The sequence below is a fragment of the Sus scrofa genome, chromosome 6 (genome assembly GCF_054392235.1).
Source record: "Sus scrofa isolate SSC_HxYL_T2T_F1_AM1 chromosome 6, Sscrofa_HxYL_maternal_Yorkshire_Landrace_v2.0, whole genome shotgun sequence".
Taxonomy (NCBI): Eukaryota; Metazoa; Chordata; class Mammalia; order Artiodactyla; family Suidae; genus Sus; species Sus scrofa.
In genome coordinates, this window is record NC_139388.1 from 77,248,724 (window position 1) to 77,266,919 (window position 18,196).

The following is an 18,196-nucleotide window of genomic DNA, read 5'->3' on the forward strand; positions in this document are numbered from 1 at the left end:
GGAGACAGTCAACAATAAGGAATCCAAGATCAAGTCACCTCTCCCTGGAGGCTCAAAGTGGACTTTCAGGGCCCTTTTATGCTGTGAAGTTAGCATAACTAACTTCAGGTGCCATCTTCTACCACACGGCAGGACTGCTAAAAAGAAAAAAAAGGCACCCCAAACTCAGCACGTATATAACATCACCCCATCCTCAAAACCTTGAACTGTGTCGAGTCAAAGAAACTCAGGGCAAGTCCTTACCATGCAGTATTTCATGGCAGTAAACCCTCAGTCATTCTCCACTCCAAGCTGGAAGGTTGAGACCAAGTATTCGACCAGAGTGCTCACTGGAAACTGGGTGGAGGAGAGGAGGAAGGTAAGAAAAGAGAAGGTGGACAGAGGGCTCAGAGGGAGACCTAGGTAGGGAGAGGTAGGGGTGAGGGCATTGTTATTTCCAAAGCAAGGGTCGTAGGTGCTTGCATCTTTGGAAAGTGGCATCAGGAACTCTACGCTATACATAGGGGTGTTACATTCAAGCAACTGTCAAGGTCCCTGTTATATCTGGAAAACATCACAGCACAGGTGTCAATATGGCTGTGCCTCACAGTAGTATATTCAGAGGAGTGTTCTGAGGCATCTGATGTTCCCTGTCCCTAATTCTGCTGCACCTTGATTTGAAGAACATCTGCTCCCCCAGAATGTGTTAGCTGTCAAGGTAGACTTAATACTCATAACAATGATGTCCAGGGATCAACTGTTGCTCCCTGGCAGCTGGCGCACAAACTTGCCCTACCTGTTCATTTCAGTTTTCACTTTCAGAACAGAACAAATGGGCTCTTGGTGTTCCCGTGTGATTTAAAGGCCATCACAAAATACTTTGCCTCAACTGCCAGACTTAAAATGGAATACATTCATTCGTGGAAATCAAGACTGACCCCCTTAAATATCTGTAAGGATATCTAGACATCCTCATGTCTTCTTGGAAAATAGGCAAGGGAAAGAGAGTGAGAATAGAATTGGCAGCTTCGGTGTAAGTGTGGAGAAGGTTGGTGCTGACTTCTGAGAACTGGAAAAAAGTTGTCTTCATGGGGAACACAAGTATTTACCACCCCTGTGGCCAGATGTGGCTTGTGGCCAGTTTAAGCTCTGACTGCATGTGGAGATCAGGTGTGTGTAATTCAAGGTCAGGAGGACTGGCTGAGCAATCCCTTCAGGCTTCTGTGGGCAAAGAAGTACCTAGGGATATTACAGGCTGGTGCTACACCTAGATGAGATTGCATAAAGAGAACAGAGTTGAAAAGATGCAAACTATTGCCTTTGGAATGGATAAGCAATGAGATCCTGCTGTGTAGCACTGGGAACTATATCCTGTCACTTATGATGGAGCATGATAATGTGAGAAAAAGAATGTGAATATGTATGTGTGACTGGGTCACCTTGCTGTCTCCTAGAAAACTGACAGAACACTGTAAACCAGCTATGATGGAAAAAATAAAAATCACTTAAAAAGAGAGAGAGAGAGAAAGAGCAGAGTTGGAGCGATGTGAGAAAGATGGCAGACTAAGAAGCTCCAGGTCCTTGCTCTCCCACGGAAACCTTAAAAAAGCAACTGTAGCCACACTGAAACGACTATATAGGTGTTCTGGAAAACAATCAAAGGTCTATAGCAAAAAAATCAAATGCACAATTTAGAAAAAGCCACATTCAAAATGGTTGGAAATCTCATGATATTTTTAGTTACCTTTTCTCCATTCCCTTCCCAGCACGTGATGGTGCAGTGTGGGGAAGCAGTGGCCCAGATCCCAGTCCAGAGGAAATGGAGCAACGTTGTAACCTGTCTGAAAGCTGCTTGATGGATTGGTCTCTGTTTTGCCTAATGCAGATCTCAGACAGAGAAAAGTGGACTGTTTCTATTTCAGGCTAGGAAAAGCTATAGAAAGCAGCAGTGGTCACAGATAGTGAAAGCTGCCAGGGGACTACAGACTTGCAAATGTCTGAGACAGGGAATTACAGGCAAAGAAGGCACAGAACCTCTAAGGCCCCGAAAAGAAGCTGAGGAGAGATGCCTTGGGAAATTAAGGCATTTTAAAGTAGCCATATCCATGTATACAGGGGAAATAAAAAGTGTGTGTGTACACACACACACACACACACGCCTAGGCAGGATGCATGCTCTTGGTCTGAAATGTTCCAAGAAGAACTTAAACCTTCATACTTGGCTGATTTCAAGACTTAGAACATGCCCTGGTACTTAGTGGAGATTTTTCCTTGAATGGAATTTGTTTGCAAAGACTAGGAGAGATGGCTGTTTTTTTGTGTTTTTTTTTTTTTTTCCCAAATCCTCAATGTTCTACAATAACAGAAAAAAAATAAGACATGCAAAGAAATAGGAAAATCTGGCTTACTCAAAGAAAGAAAATAAAGTGGCAGAAACAGTCCCTGAAGAAATACAGGCAGCAGGAGTATTAGACAAAAACTTAAAAAAAAAAACTTAAATATGGTTAAAGATCAAAAAGAAAATCTGGACAAAGAACTAAAGGAAATCAGGAAAATGATATGTGAGCGAAGTGAGAATATTAATGAAAGATAGAAATTATAAAAAGGAACAAAACAAACATGATGGAGGTGAAAAATAAAATAACTAAATTGAAAAATTTCACTAGAGGCATTCAACTTGGACAGGAAGAGGAAAGAATCAGAGAACTTGAAGGCAGATCATTTGAAATTACTGAGTCCAGAGAGAGAGGAAAAAAAAAAAAAAGGATAAAGGAACATGAACCCAAAGTCTTACAGGGAACCATCAAGTTGACCAATACACAGATTATGAGAAAGAAAAGAGAGTGAGAAAGGGCAGAGAGATTACTTGAAAAAATAATGGCTGTTACCTTTCACAAACTGGAAGAAAAGACACAGATCCAAGAGTCTGAGTGGAGTCCAAATAAGAAATTCCTGGGAGTTCCTGTCATGGCTCAGCGGAAATGACTGACTAGCATCCATGAGGATGCAGGTTTGATCCCTGGCCTTGCTCAGTGGGTTAAGGATCTGGCATTGCTATGAGCTGTGGTGTAGGTCACAGAAGTGGTTTGGATATTGTGTTGCTGTGGCTGTGGTGTAGGCCAGCAGGTACAGCTCCGATTCAACCCCTAGCCTGGGAACCACCATACGCCAAGGGTGCAGCCTTAAAAAGACAAAAAAAGAAAAAATAAATTCCCGAAGAGACCCACACAGAGACAATTATAATCAAATTGTTGAAAGTCAAAGACAAAGAATCTTGAAAGCAGCAAGAGAAAAATACTTATCACATAAAAGGGAGCCCTAATAAGGGTATCATTAAATTTCTCAGCAGAAACTTTGCAGGTCAAAAGGCAGTGGGGTGGAGTTCCTGTTGTGGCTCAGTGGTAAAACGAGCCCGACTAGTAACCATGAGGTGGCAGGTTCCATCCCTGGCCTCCCTCAGTGGGTTAAAGATCTGGCCTTGCCATGAGATGTTGTATAGGTCACAGACGCATCTCGGATGTGGCATTGCTGTGGCTGTGGCAAAGACCAGCAGCTACAGTTCTGATTTGACCCCTAGCCTGGGAATCTCCATATGCCACGAGTGGGGCCCTAAAAAGACAAAAGACAAAAAAAATAAAAATAAAAATTTTAAAAAGGCAGTAGGGGAGTTCCCGTCGTGGCACAGTGGTTAACGAATCCAACTAGGAACCATGAGGTTGAGGGTTCGATCCCTGCCCTTGCTCAGTGGGTTAAGGATCCGGTGTTGCCGTGAGCTGTGGTGTAGGTCGAAGACGCGGCTCGGATACTGCGTTGCCATGGCTCTGGCGTAGGCTGGCAGCTGCAGCTCCAATTCGACCCCTAGCCCGGGAACCTCCATATGCCGCAGGAGTGGCCCAAGAAATGGCAAAAAGACAAAAAAAAAAAAAAAAAAGATAGTAGGGTGATATATTTAAAGGGCTCAAAAAAAAAAAAAAAAAAAAAAACCCGCTAATCAACTGAGACTGCATTAGCCAACAAAACTATCCTTCAAAAATGGAGAAGTTAAAACATACCCAGATCAACAAAAGCTGAGGGACTTCATTACCACTGGATCTGCTCTATAAGAAATGCTAAGGAGAGCCCTTGAAGTTGAAAATGGAACAATGCTAGATAGTAACCTGAAACCGCATGAACATATAAGGCCCTCTGGTAAATATACATGCACGGGCAAATATAAAAAGCATTATTAATGTAGCTTTGTTTTGTAATTCCACTCTTTTCTACATGGTTAAAAAAATGATTGCATAAAACAAGTTAACACAGCACGTTAATGGGTGTGCAGTGTATCAAGATGTAATTTGTCACATCAGTAACACAAAACAGGAGAGGATGCAGGTATAATGGAGTAGAATTTTCATTAAGGAGTTAAGTCAGTATCAATTTAAAATAGATTGTTATGAATTTAAGAAGTTATATGTAATCCCCACGATAACTGCAAAGAAAATATCTCTAGAATCTATAAGAAAGGAACCAAAAAAAAAAAAAAAATGTGCTGCTACCGAAAAAATCAACTAAACACCAAGAAAGACAGTGATAATGGAGAAAATGAGGGACAAAAAGCCCTATAAGACAAAAAAGGAAACAAATAACAATATGGCAAAAGGAAGCCACAGTAATTTTTTTAAATGTAAATAGGTTAAATACTCATCAAAAGGCATAGATTTTGGCAGATTAGGGAAAAAAGTCCTAGATTCACCCATATGCTATCTATGAGGCTGCCTTTAAATCTAAGGACGTGTAAAGGTTAAAAGGAAAGGAGAGAAAGAGACATCTCCTGCAAATACTAACCGAAAGAGAATGGAGTGACTCTACTGACATAAAAAATAGACTTTAAGTAAAAAAAAAAAAATTGCAAGAACCAAAGTGTGTATTGAAGAAAAGTTTATGAAAAAATAGAAAATATGAATAGACCTATAACTAGTGAGGAAATTAAATCCATAATCAAAAACCTCCCCCAAATAAAAGCCCAGGACTATGTGGCTTCACTGGTAAATTCTACTTAGCATTTAACTACTTTAACTTAGTAAAGACCATATATGAAATGCCCTCGGCAAATATCATACTTGTCCAAAAGAAGGCAGTTGGACCCATACCTTGCACCACATACAAAAATTAATTCAGGAGTTCCCATCATGGCGCAGTGGTTAACGAATCCAACTAGGAACCATGAGGTTGCGGGTTCGGTCCCTGGCCTTGCTCAGTGGGTTAAGGATCTGGCGTTGCCGTGAGCTGTGGTGTAGGTTGCAGACGCGGCTTGGATCCCGAGTTGCTGTGGCTCTGGTATAGGCCGGCGGCTACAGCTCCGATTTGACCCCTAGCCTGGGAACCTCCATATGCCGCTGAAGCGGCCCAAGAAAATGGCAAAAAGACAAAAAAAAAAAAATTAATTCAAAAGGGATCAAAGACCTAGATGTAAGACTTAAAACTATAAAACTCTTAAAAGCAAACATATGGAAAAAGTTTCATGACATATGAATTTGGCAGTGATTTCTTGGATGTGACAATAAAAAACACAGGCAGCAAAAGAAAAAATAGATAAATTGGAGGAGTTCCCTTTGAGGCTCAGCGGTTAACAAACCCAGCTAGGATTCACGAGGATGTAGGTTCCATCGATCCCTGGCCTCACTCAGTGGGTTAAGGATCTGGCGTTGCCGTGAGCTGTGGTGTAGATCAGAGATGCAGCTCGAATCCCACGCTGCTGTGGCTGTGGCTGTGGCCCCCAGGTACAGCTCTGATTCGACCCCTAGTCTGGGAACCTTCATATGTCGCAGATGCAGCACTAAAAAGCAAAAAAGAAAAAAAGATATACTGGAATCACCAAAATCAAAAATTTTATACATCACAGAATACCATCAACACTACCAACAGAATGAAAACAGGGTCTTGAAAAGAGGAGATATTTGCACATTCATGTTCTTAGCAGCATTATTCACAGTAGCTGAAAGGCAGAAAGAATCTAGTGAAGAATGAATGGGAAACTGTTGCTTAACGGGAACAGAGTTTCTGTTTGAGAAGATGAAAAAGTTCTGGAAAGGATGGTTGATGATGGTTGTACAATAGTGAGAATGTGCTTAATGCCACTGAACAAACTGTACACTGAAAAATGATTTAAATGGCTAATTCTATTTGGCATATTTGATGGTAAGGAATTTTAAAAAATCAACCAAAAATGTAATCTAATAGGGGAAAGAAGGAGTACATTGGGAAAGAGTGAGGAGTAAAGGGGAAAAGAAAGGGAGAAGGCAAGCAGGAGGGAGGAGCACGGAGAGAGGAGAAGGGAACAGGTGCACACCTGACACGTGGTCACATGGCACCAAAACAGCTTTTCCGAGGGGTCTTGGAGGGAGGGGTGCCAAGTTCCTGAACACACTCCTTTCCAAGTACTGAAAGGGAGGGTTGGGGTCAGGGAGTTGAGCCTGGGTTGCTCGGGATGCGCTGGTGTTCTTATTTACCCTCACTCTGTCCAGCTTCCAGCGGCCGGGAGCTGAGGGGATGCAGTAGAAGTTTGAGAAGAGGCATCACAGAAACAGTCCTGAATATTTGGTCTCTTCCAGTTCACTAAAGCCACTGAGAAGACCCCCCAGAGCATTTACAGAAAAGAGTACGTTCCCTTCCCAGGCCACAGACCCGACCAGATCTCCAGGTGGTACAGCAAGAGGAGAGTTGAGGTAAGAGGGCTCGGGGCCCCACACTCAGGCCTGGGTTCCTCCCAGCACTCCAACAGCCAGACTCTTCCAGGCCCAGCTCCTCCTTGGGAACACAGGAGTGGTCTCGTTAATACCTTCCCCAGCCAAGGGACTGCCGGTATCATTTACCCTTATTTCCTGGATGAGCAGATGTCCCTCTAATCTGGAGCTGGTAAAGTTCCCCTTCTCCCACATCCCAGCACTTCCCTGCACCATTTCCCCCATTTCCACACTCTTCCGATAGGATACAGGCAAAGGATGTGGGGAAACAAACAGACAAAGGTAAGTGCTAAGGTGAATGTAGTTGGGCGTCACGCAAGGTACCCCAGTAGTAAGCAGTGGAGATATGGACAGTGTGTGCATTGTCTATGCATAAGCTTCCCGTTCTTCTGTATGAAAAGTAAAGGACCGGTCAGCACGCTTTCACTGGTTAGAGGCTTGTTTGTGTGTGTGTGGTTGTGTTTCAGGCTTCCCAGTTTTTCCAGGGAGGAGCAGGGCACTCAGAGCACACCTCCGACGCCCAAGACCAGGCGTTCAAGACATTCATTAAATTACATGAGAGGTGTGTCGGAAGCGCAGAGATCCTGGTTTTGCAGCAAGAGGAGAGAGAGCCTCCTCCTGTATCAGTCCTTGTGGGTACTGCTTACCAGGCTCAGCTTGAGGAGAGTAAGCTTGTAGGCGCTCTTCCACGGGCAGCACAGCTGAGCCATGTCCCTTCTACGCTTTGGGTGTTCCCCCAAATTGCTTCTTTTTGCCAGCCCGCTGCTCATAGAGGTGATTTCTGTCCCCCCTACTCTCACCCCACATAACTCTACCTCTGCCCAAATTCAGGGTGGGTGCAGGAAGACATGGAATGAGGGATGGACATTGGTCAGGATGGAGGACTTTAGAGCTGGAAGGGACCCAAGGGGTTGTCCAGCTCAGCACTCTCGTTTTCAGGTAAAAGTTGCCGGTGGGTGAGTGTCCTGTCTGAAGTCGTGTAGCATGTTGGTCAGGGTCTAGGCTGGGGGCTGCCTGACAAATCAAGAAATCAATCCAGGAGTCTCCTCAGATTCCTCTTTATCACTCGCTGGTGTTGACTCTTCATCTTACACATTTGGGGATTCATGTCAGGGAAAACAGTGCCGCTTCTCAGTTCTGTGCTGGCATCCCTGGACCACACTGGCAACCCTGGACGGTGCTGTCATCTCTGGGTCACACTGGCATCCTCAGACCATGCTGATGCTCTGGGGCTGCGAACCATTAGCATCAGTGTTCAGCAAACATGCAAATGCATTTCAATACAAGGAAAGCAAAATTAGAACTCACACCCTGGGACTCCGAGGCCCCAGCCATCAGTGCATATGAGACATTTAGCCTGGCTCTCAACACACGTTAGGTGCCCTTTCTTGAAGACTTTTGTTGGCCCATCACAAACCTGATGAAAGGATAACCTTAGTTAAAATGAAGATACCTCCTCTGACATGCACAAAACATAGAATCAATCAATTGGATATTTGTTCCTAGGGACTCTGTTCAAATAGTCTGTTTGTGTGCAGAGGACCCTGGGCACAGCAGCACTTCCGCACGCTGCCTCTGTTCTGCCACCTCTTCTGTGTGTTGCATCCTGTGCTTCCCTCTTGGGATGGCTTTCCTTTCTTCTCACCCCACTTCAGCCTTCTCCCTTCTTTTTTTTTTTTGCTTGTATTTAGGGCCACTCCCATGGCATAAGAAGTTACCAGGTTAGGGGTCAAATCAGGGTCAAATCAAAGCTATTCCTATTAGCCTACATCACAGCTCACTGCAATGCAGGATCCCCTGACCCACGGAGCGAGGCCAGGGATCAAGCATGCATCCTCATGGATACTAGTTGGATTAATTTCCGCTGCACCACAACAGGAACTCCCTTCTTAAGCAAACGCTGCATCTACTCTTCAAATTGACCATGGGTAGATGGGGTTTTTCATCCCCTAGGCAGGTGTGTTAGTCCTGCTTTTTATTGTCTGTATTTTATGCTACTTTGATGTTGTAGGGGCCTTGCTAATCCTGGAGAGCCTTCCCATGGCAGGGCTAGCTAATTCCTAGGGACAATAAATAACTCATCCACCATCATCCCTCTCAGATGCACACCAACCAGTCGAGAGCCCATTTTTCCAACCACCTCCTTTATCTCCCATACTTGGCCAACATTCTCCGGCCCTAAGTCACTCCAGGGCCAGGTACCAATGACCAGAGACAGTCTGTGATCCAGAGCCTGCTGAAAGTGTTCAAACGGTGCAGCCCTACACTTCTCAAACTTGCCTACCCTGCCTTGCCCACGCCTTTGTTGGAAAGCACAACGAAGGTTCAGGGACACTCTCTCTTTCCATTCCTGCCTCCTGATGGACCCTGGGGCTTACCCTGTGGCCCTGTGTGATGTGCCCTGCCCCCTTCTCTTGGGCATTGTCAGTAACACACTCTTCTTCCAAGGGCTGTCGGCTTACCATTCCTGATCAAAACCCAAATCCTGTGTACACGGTCAAGACAGCAGAGCTGTGCCCCAAACCAAGAGAAACAGCAAGAAAATCCCTCTTGGCCTCTCTTTTTTTCCCTGCTGTGTTGCCTCCTCAGAACATCCTGTGGTTGGTGGGAACCCCTCCAACTTGCTTTCCCTGACCTTGGAAATATACTCCGGACACCCGGTGATGTGGCTTTTGGGAACCCTTCTTGATATCCGTGCCCATCCCCCTCGTCTCCCTCCAGCATTGTGATCTGACTGATCTATAGGACTGCCACGTGAAATATTGGGTGCAGTCAGTGTTTGGGGGCCAGAGCAGACACAGATCTCCCCGTCCTGCTCCAGACAAGAGGGCGAGCATGGAAATCCACATTATCCTCCCCTGTAAATCAGCCCAGTCCCCTAGGACTCCCTTCCAGCGCCAAAAGATTTTCTTAGGAAAAGCACTGAATCAGGCAAGTGTCCCAGAGTCAGGAGAACTCAACTTTCTTCTCCCTGTAAATAACTCCCCACCAAAGAAATCACTCCCTGAGCTTCCAGCTGGGGGAGCCATAAATCCTTTGCAGGGGAAGGCAATTTATGGAGCATTCTCTGACTCTTCCCACAGTAATGGATTGAAATAGACAGTGCAGACATGGGGCTCCGTATTCAGCCCCTTTCACTTGCCATGGAAACAGGCACTTGGATGGGTGAGACTTGAGACAAATCAAGGGAGGTAATGACAGCACACGAGGGCACGCAGTGAGGTGGCTTGGACTCTTCCTGTTCCGCTGGGTGTCCTGGCTGTCATTCTAATGTGTCCCCATAGCTCATTCTAGGAATGAGTTGAGTTGGCGTAGGCTGGGGGCCGCTCATACAGAGCGGGAACTGACTGCAGCTGAGCTGGGAGGTGGGTCAGGGTAAGACTGATCAGCATGTCTCCCATTGGCTGAGGCAGTCGCACCCCCATGGAGACCCCCAGTGGAGACCCCCTCTCCATCAGCATCATAGTCCTCCATGGGGAGCAGTTTCTGCCTCCATCCACAGCCAGGTAGATGCCTGGCTTGGGCCACTGACATGTGCACTGTGTTTGTCCTTGTAGGGGCTCCCGTACAAACACCTGATCACCCACCACCAGGAGCCCTCGCACCACCATCTGATCAGCACCTATGATGACCATTACAACCGGCACAACTATAACCCGGGCCTACCCCTCCTCCGCACGTGGAATAAACATAAGTTGCTGTGGCTCCCAGAGAAAGCCGACTTCCCCCTGCTTGGTATTTTTATAATCCCTCATTGCCCCCTGCCTTGGGCTCTAAGGGATCCATAACCACAAAGGGCTGAGATTGGCCTGCCTTATGCGGGAGGACCCATGCAGGTGACCCTGGCCGCAGCTCAACATGAGAATGAGAAGATAGGGGAAGAGCCCTATTTGCCCTCCAGGCCACCTGCCCTCTCCCTGTGACACTGGAGGATGTCGCTGTGTGACGAAGCCCTCACCTGCAGCAGGGTGTTTACCTGGAGCACAGGTGATGGGGAGAACATCACACATGCTCACAACAGTCATCCATTCCATAAATACTGAGTATTGCCCTATTGCAGCACCTGGAGCCATAGCAGCGACAAAGAGGGAGGAATTCCTGCCCTCAGAGAGTTGACATCCCGGGGGGATGGGACACAGAGAAAACCCCATTAATGAATAACATAACCAAAGATCCAGTAAATACCATCATGCTGGACTGGGGTATGTGGGATGAAGTAAAGAAAACGGGTGATGGAGAGAAAATGAAGTGGGTATGTTGAATCTCCTTTAGGATAATTTTCTGGAGGAGAGAGCAGAGTTGGGAAAGAGGGGGCCATGCAGGAATTGGCAGAGAGAGCATTCCAGAGGAGGTGATGGCGAGTGAAAAAGCTGCAAGGCAGGGGTGGAGGAAGTCCACATAGGGGCTCACTGGCCAAGAGAGGGAATGTGGATTTTGTTCTTCCTGCAGTAACAAGACTGATCAGATTTACCAGGAGCGTGCCTTGATCTGAGGTACATTTCACACTGTCCCCATCCTTTGCATCTTGTGGCAGTTCTACCTTTTAGTGCAAAGGGACACGTGGCAGAGAGTGAGCTGCTTGTCACAATGCGTGACTTTTGCAAGGGTTTCTCAGGAGATGGTTCTCACAGGCTCACTGTTCCTGGCCCTCGGGTCAGACAGTTAGGTGCCTGAGAGCTGATGCGGCCACCCTCAGTCAGGTCATGGGGCTGACTTGTCAAGGCCTCTGGCAGTGCCTGGTCCCTCCTGAGTACATAGGGAGCAGCGGCACCCCGAGGCATCAGGGCTCGGCAGAACCAAAACTCTCCTGAAGCCTCTCCCTCCAGTGCCCTGCCTGCTCAGCTCCCTGGTACAGCGGCCCGGGAGGCCCTCCAGGGCCCTGCCTCCCTCTGCCTAGTCAAGGCTGGCCTGCTCCACGAAGCCCTGTTCACTCAGACCCTGGTTTGTCTTGCAGCTCCGCCTACAAACTACGGACTCTATGAGCGCTTGAAGCAGCGATGGCTCCCACCATCCGAGGCCACCCTGAGGGAAAGCATGTACACTTGCTCCTACCCCAGACCACCGTCAGGTGCTATGTCCCGGCGGGAGCATGCGATTCCGGTGCCTCCCCCTCGCCTGCAGCCGGTCCCACGCTTCTGAGACTTGCCACCCACCCAGCACAGGGGGAATCACCTGGAGACCCACTCCACCTGCAGAGTTTTTAACCCAGCCCATCTTGGGGGCCCTTGGGATCCCCAAACACAAATCATGATCTGTGTTTTATGGTTCCTGCACCTCCTCCCAATTCACAGATGCCTTTCTTTTCCAGCCCACAAATAAAGCCCTTTGCCACAAGGAGTGCCATGTGTGTGCAGAAGAGAGGCTTGAGCATTAGGAGAAGGTGGAAGGACCCCTGAGTTCCCGCATTTCACACAAGGGGAAACTGAGGCCCAGAGAAGTCACATGACTCCAAGTTCTCACATCTTGGTACCCCCCTCCAGGAGGTACCATGTTTGTTGAATGAATAACTGATAAATAAATGGGCAATAGAGGAAGGTTGTGGTAGGAGACCAAAGTGACAGCTTGGGGTGGAGCCAGCTGACCTCCTCACACCTCCTGCAGTCCTCTGTCCATCCTACACACATCCACTGAGCCATAAGCAAGCCAGGCTCTGGCTTCAGAGCCTTCAGTCCAGCGGGAAAGGGACGCTGAACAAATACTGATAGGACAGCATGATGTTGGGGATGGGCTTACAGATGTGGGGAACTTGGCCAGTGGGTCATGAGGGGGATCCCTGAGAATGTTATTAAATAAATGGGTGCATGAAAGAGCAGTAGGGGGCCATGCAGACATGACCTAGTCAGGAAAGAGGACATGTAAGCTGAGGTCAGAATTCTAAGAGGGATGAGCCAGGTGTCAGAACAGGTGGAAGGGAGGATAGGGTGGCTCAGGCTGCAAGAATGGCTTGTGTCACCTCTGACTTGGGAAGAAATTTGGCAGGTTTGTTAAAGGCCCAGAACAATGCTGTATTAGGTCTTATTGCTGCTGTCGCAAATACCACAAACTTAGTGTCTTACAAGTAACACAAGCTTGTTCCCCTACTGCTCTAGTGGTGACATGACCAGAGGGGATCCTGGGGCCCTATTCCTCCTGGAGGCTCTAGGGGTGAATTATTTCCTTGCCTTTCCAGCTTCCAGGGGGCACCTACATTCCTTGGCTCGTGGCCCCTTCCTCTACTTCCAGAGCCAGCATCAGGGTACGTTCCTTTCCCTCTGTCTCCCTCTACAAGGACCCTTGTGCTTACATCAGCCCCCTGGATAAAACAGCACAATCCCCACCCCATATGAAAACCCTCCATCACAACCACAGAGTTCCTTTTGAATATAAATGAACGTATTTCCAGGTGCCAGGGATGAGGGATGTGGATCTTTTCATCTGGAGCCTGCATGCCAGGCGGGAGTTCTCTGTGCTCAACACAGGTTCCATCACTTAACCCTCAATCCTTCTAGTCCTTTCCAGGCTATTGAGAAAGTGGAGGTACAATGGCTGGCATCGATCCCAGGACCTCTGGCTGCCCACACCTGGTCAGCACTCTGGGAGCTTACACACATGGACACACAGTCTGAAAAGTGACTGTTAACACAGCAGGGCCCAGAATTTCTTGAGCTGGATTACTAAGTGTTCAATGTCAGACTAAACTTTGCTACCAGATGAACAGCTGGGCTCCCCAACCAAAAGGAGTGGCCCAGCCAAGGGAGGATTTTCTTACCTTCTCTAAAGGAGAGAGAAGGTGGGAGGAATGGAGATGCTGAAGGTCTTTTTCTGGCATCCTTGTTTCACCTGGACTTTCAAAGGTGAGGAGCTTCAGAATTGCTGGTGGGAGTAGCAGGAGATGGAAAGAGATGCTTTTTATTTTTATTTTTTTTATTTATTTATTTTTTTTTTTTGTCTTTTTTTTTTTTTTTTTTTTTTTTTTGTTGCTATTTCTTGGGCCGCTCCCGCGGCATATGGAGGTTCCCAGGCTAGGGGTCTAATCGGAGCTGTAGCCACCGGCCTACGCCAGAGCCACAGCAACGCGGGATCCGAGCCACATCTGCAACCTACACCACAGCTCACGGCAACGCCGGATCATTAACCCACTGGGCAAGGGCAGGGACCGAACCCGCAACCTCATGGTTCCTAGTCGGATTCGTTAACCACTGCGCCACGATGGGAACTCCAAGAGATGCTTTTTATTTTTGGCCACACCCGAGGCAGTTCCTGAGCAGCGAGCTGAGCCACTGCAGCGAAAACGCGGGATCCTTAACCCAATGCACAAAAGGGAAGTCCCAAGAGATGCTTATCAAAACACAGACATTGGCCCCAGGCTCTGTGTTTCTGGATCAGCAGGTCTGGGTGGGGCTGAAGAAACACATTTCTAACAAGTTCTCAGGGATGCTCATGCTGGGCACCACTGCAGTAGGTGGAGCTAATCCACTTTTATTTTATCTGATCAATTTTTTTCTTTTTAGGGCATCACCCACATGATATGGAGGTTCCCAGGCTAAGGGTTGAATCAGAGCTGCAGCTGCCAGCCCACACCACAGCCACAGCAACGCGGGATCTGATCCTCATCTGCAGCCTACACCAGAGTTCATGGCAACACCGGATCCTTAACCCACTGAGTGAGGCCAGGGATCGAACCCCCGTCCTCAGGGATGCTAGTCAGGTTCATTACTGCTGAGCCATGACGGACACACCCTGAGCAATTTTTGGAATAACAGATTCTGCAGGGAAAATCATGTGGTAAACATCTGGACCTCACCCTCTCTCAGGCTTCCTCCAGCAAGAGAGCCCATGATGCCAGAATTTCATTACAAAGTTAAAAAGGGCAGCACACTGCCAGGTGCTGGCACGGCATAGTGCAATATTCAAGAGCACTGATGAACAGAGCTTCCACTTCCACCACTGACAGGGCTGGGTGACTTGGAAGAAGTTGCTGTCCTTCGATGAATCTACCTCTTTTCTGCTACTGAATCCATATAATCTCTAACTCAGATAAAACACTGAGCCCAGAACTTGGTGTAGAATAAATCCTCCATAAATGGCAGGGCTGTTTGACATTCAAAGACCAGAAGCATAATCAAGAAAACAGCCAAAGCCACATCAGATGATGCAGACCTGAGGCAGGGTCCACTCACGTGCCAGCGCTTTCCCCTGCCAAGAAGCTATGGCTTGACTGTGGAACCCAGCAAGGTAGGAGTCAAGCTTGGATGCACTCACCTGGAGTTGAGCCCATTGGCTGGGACAAGCCTGCCCCCTAGTGGCCAATTTGACAATTATTTATTGGTGGCTCTAGCTTCAGGTTCAGGGATTCTCTGGCCAAGGGAGCAGATGTAAACATAAATCAGAATCAGATTTCCACACCCAGGGATTTTCTGGGTTTTTTGTTTGTTTGTTTGAAAACATCTGGGGCCTGTTGGTGAATGTAGGTGTACGGATGCTCAGAGAATTCATGCCCGAATTGGAAGGCTAAGCCCTATTGACCTGCAACCCTTTGGGGTTCACTCTGAGGTCCCAGTTCCAGCCAGACATTACCTTCTTGACAGCTCACTTCATGCCCTGGGCTCAGGTTCTTTGTTTGGGAAAGGAAGGGTTTCTAAGGTTCCAGGGGCACTGTAGGTGCCCCTGTTACTCCTGAATCTGGCTTTCACGCTGGATTTGGTTTTCTCTGAACTTGGACTCGCACAGCCACTGCAGAAGGAGAAGCTGGACTGCATGTGGTTCCTGAAACCCAAGTTCCCAGCTCTCACCCTGGGATCTTCCCACCCACTGCCCACTGCAGCCTCAAGCCTCAAGGTAAACTGTCTGGCATCTTCCTCCAAGAGACAGGAACCCCACCTCTCCCAGGGCCCCGGGGGCGGGGGATGGCAGGGGGAGGGGAAGAGTGAAGGATTCCAGACAGGAACCAGGGAGACTTGGAGGTCAAGGGACCCATGTCAATGATGCAGCCTCTGAGTTCATGTCAGCAATGCCCTTTAGGAATGTAGCTTCAGTGTTGCTACATTTTCTTTCTTTCTTTTCTTTCTTTCTTTTTTTTTTTTTTAACATTTTCTTTTTAATATTTCTTTTTCCTCAAGGAATATTGGAAAATAACTTTTGCCATAAAACTTAATTTTTAACCTCTGGCTGTGAATTTTACTTTTAAAAACATTATCCCGAAAGATGTCTATGGGACATATTTGGCTTTTGAGATGCCGCCCTGCAGCCTCTGACACAGGGAAACCGCCCAAAATGGCCTCTGACCTGACTCACAATGACTCTGATGATGTGGGAAGAGAAATCCCAACCTTTTTCTCTTCTGGACCTGAGACTCACCTTGGTCAGAAGCCTGGCTTTGATATCGCTGGGGCTAGAATGGCCATTGTACCCCACAATCCTGCAACCCCAGATGTAGAATACAAAGTCCATGGGAATCATTTGCCAATTGCTCTTGACTTTTGTATAAGTACAGTTATATGGCATGTGCTATTCTGTACTCGATTTTTCTTTCGTTCAATGATGTAATCACCTGAAATCTAAAATGGCCCAACAGACCCCTCACTTTCTTTTTCATATGTATTTCTTTCCCTTTCCTCTCAGTCTCAGGAAGTCGCAATCAAGGTCTAGGAGGTTCCTGGAACCCTGCCTTACCCTGCTGCCTCACTGTCACTCTGAAAGCCAAGTGCTGCTGAGTGTGCCTCCAGGATGTGCACAAAACTGTTTCCAGATGCCAGGAGCATGGAAGGGTTTTCTGCTGGTGTCCCTGCTTCCTTGTTAACTCCCCAGCAGGGTCCAACAGCGACCAGGGAAATATGCATCATGTCGTGTCAAAACCCTGCTCACAAACTTCCAGGGGTCCCCTTGCAAGCCCCTGCCTGGGTGGTCACACCCTACCCCCCCAGCTTTCCTCCCTGGCCAGACAGATCCTCTCTCCTTCCTGTGAGACCATGGACAGCAGCCAATTCTGGGCCCACAGTGTCCCCTGGTGGCCAGAGCCTCAAGCTCTTCTGGGCGGCTGGGCAAAGGGTGAGACGGGGAGGAAGACAGGCCACTGGATTTGAAAATGTTTTGAAAGAGTGAAAGCTTAGGAGAAGACCACATGTGTTATTGAGAACGGAAAGTCTAATCCCTGCCCCTCGGGGATGGCTCCTGATATGGGGGTTATGGAAATGGGGCTGGAACTGGAGAGCAGCTGGCTTTAGCATGGGCCTAAGGTGCAAATCCAGGGCCTTCAATCAGAGCTTTGTCCAGTCTGTGCAGGACTGGACACTGAGCATCCTGGATCCTAGATTCTGAGCCACCTCCTTCCTGCTGGCTCCTCTCTTCTGTGGGCAGAGTCTGGATGTGAGGGGCCCCTGGAGAGAGAGAGAGATGTGGCATCTCAGGGACATGGGGGATCCGTGACACTAACAGAAATGACGGGTGGGGATTTGGGACTGAGATGCCCCCAAAGACAACCTTGCAGCATCCCAGCCTACCCCAAGTGTCCACTTCTCCAAGGTCCTGACAACCTGGGTGGGAAGAGTGGCCTCAGAGACTGTGCACAGTGAGAACTGGGGCTGCTGGGGAGGAAATTCCTGTTTTAGAGACAAGGACAGGGGCTTCTTTTCAGCAGTTTGGGGGCATCATTACCCCCCCAGATCCCTGTGACTTTGGTTGACTGCTTTTTTTGTCCTGTGACTTGGTGTGTATTCCAAGAGGAAAGCACTATGATGAAGGCAAAGCAGATGACCAGCTCAGGCACTGTCTGGCTGCATGTGCCGTTCTGTGTCAGCCGGGGCATGAACCGAATCTCCTGGGTCTCACCATAAAGAGCAAGCAACTCCCCCACCCCACCCCAATTTCTCTGCCTGGTTTATCTTATCCTACAGAAAACACACCCTGTGTGCCCTGCATCTCGTATGTTTCTACACTCCACCTGCATGTTGCTGACCTCACAATCATTCTAATACTAAGTATCATTCTGGCAGAAAAAGACATGCAGTTGGCCAAGTACTGAAAAGATGCTCAGCATCACTGATCAGGGAAATGCAAATCAAATCACGAAGAGATATTACCTCATACCTTTTAGAGTAGCTGTTACCAAAAATACAAGATATACCATGTATTGGGGGGGTGGGAGGAGAAAAGGGAGCCCTTGTGCTCTGTCGTTGGAAATGAAAGTGGGTACAATCACTGTGGAAAATGAGATGGCGGTTCCTCAAAAAATAAAAATAGGACTGCCACAAGATCCAGCAATTCCGTTTCTGGGTATACGTTGAAGGAAATGAAATCACTTTCTCAAAAAGATATCTGCAGCCCCAAATTCACTGCAGCATCATTTACAATAGCCAAGATATGGAAACATCCTAAGCGCCCCTCAATGGATGTTGGAGAAAATATGAGAGGAGGGAATATATATATATATATATTATATACGTATATATATAATATATATATAAATACATATAAATATAGAGATATATTTTTGTCTTAAAAGAAGGAAATCCTAG

General features: G+C 47.5%; 1 protein-coding gene across 1 annotated transcript; it reads left to right on the forward strand.

The window, feature by feature from the left end:
- Positions 1-12,038, forward strand: CFAP107 (cilia and flagella associated protein 107). Its single transcript, XM_003481965.5, has 4 exons — positions 1-358; positions 6,573-6,686; positions 10,262-10,439; positions 11,659-12,038. The coding sequence occupies exons 1-4, from the start codon at positions 245-247 to the stop codon at positions 11,841-11,843; spliced, it is 591 nt and encodes a 196-aa protein (XP_003482013.3). The 5' UTR covers positions 1-244; the 3' UTR covers positions 11,844-12,038.
- The last annotated feature ends 6,158 nt before the right edge of the window (positions 12,039-18,196 follow it).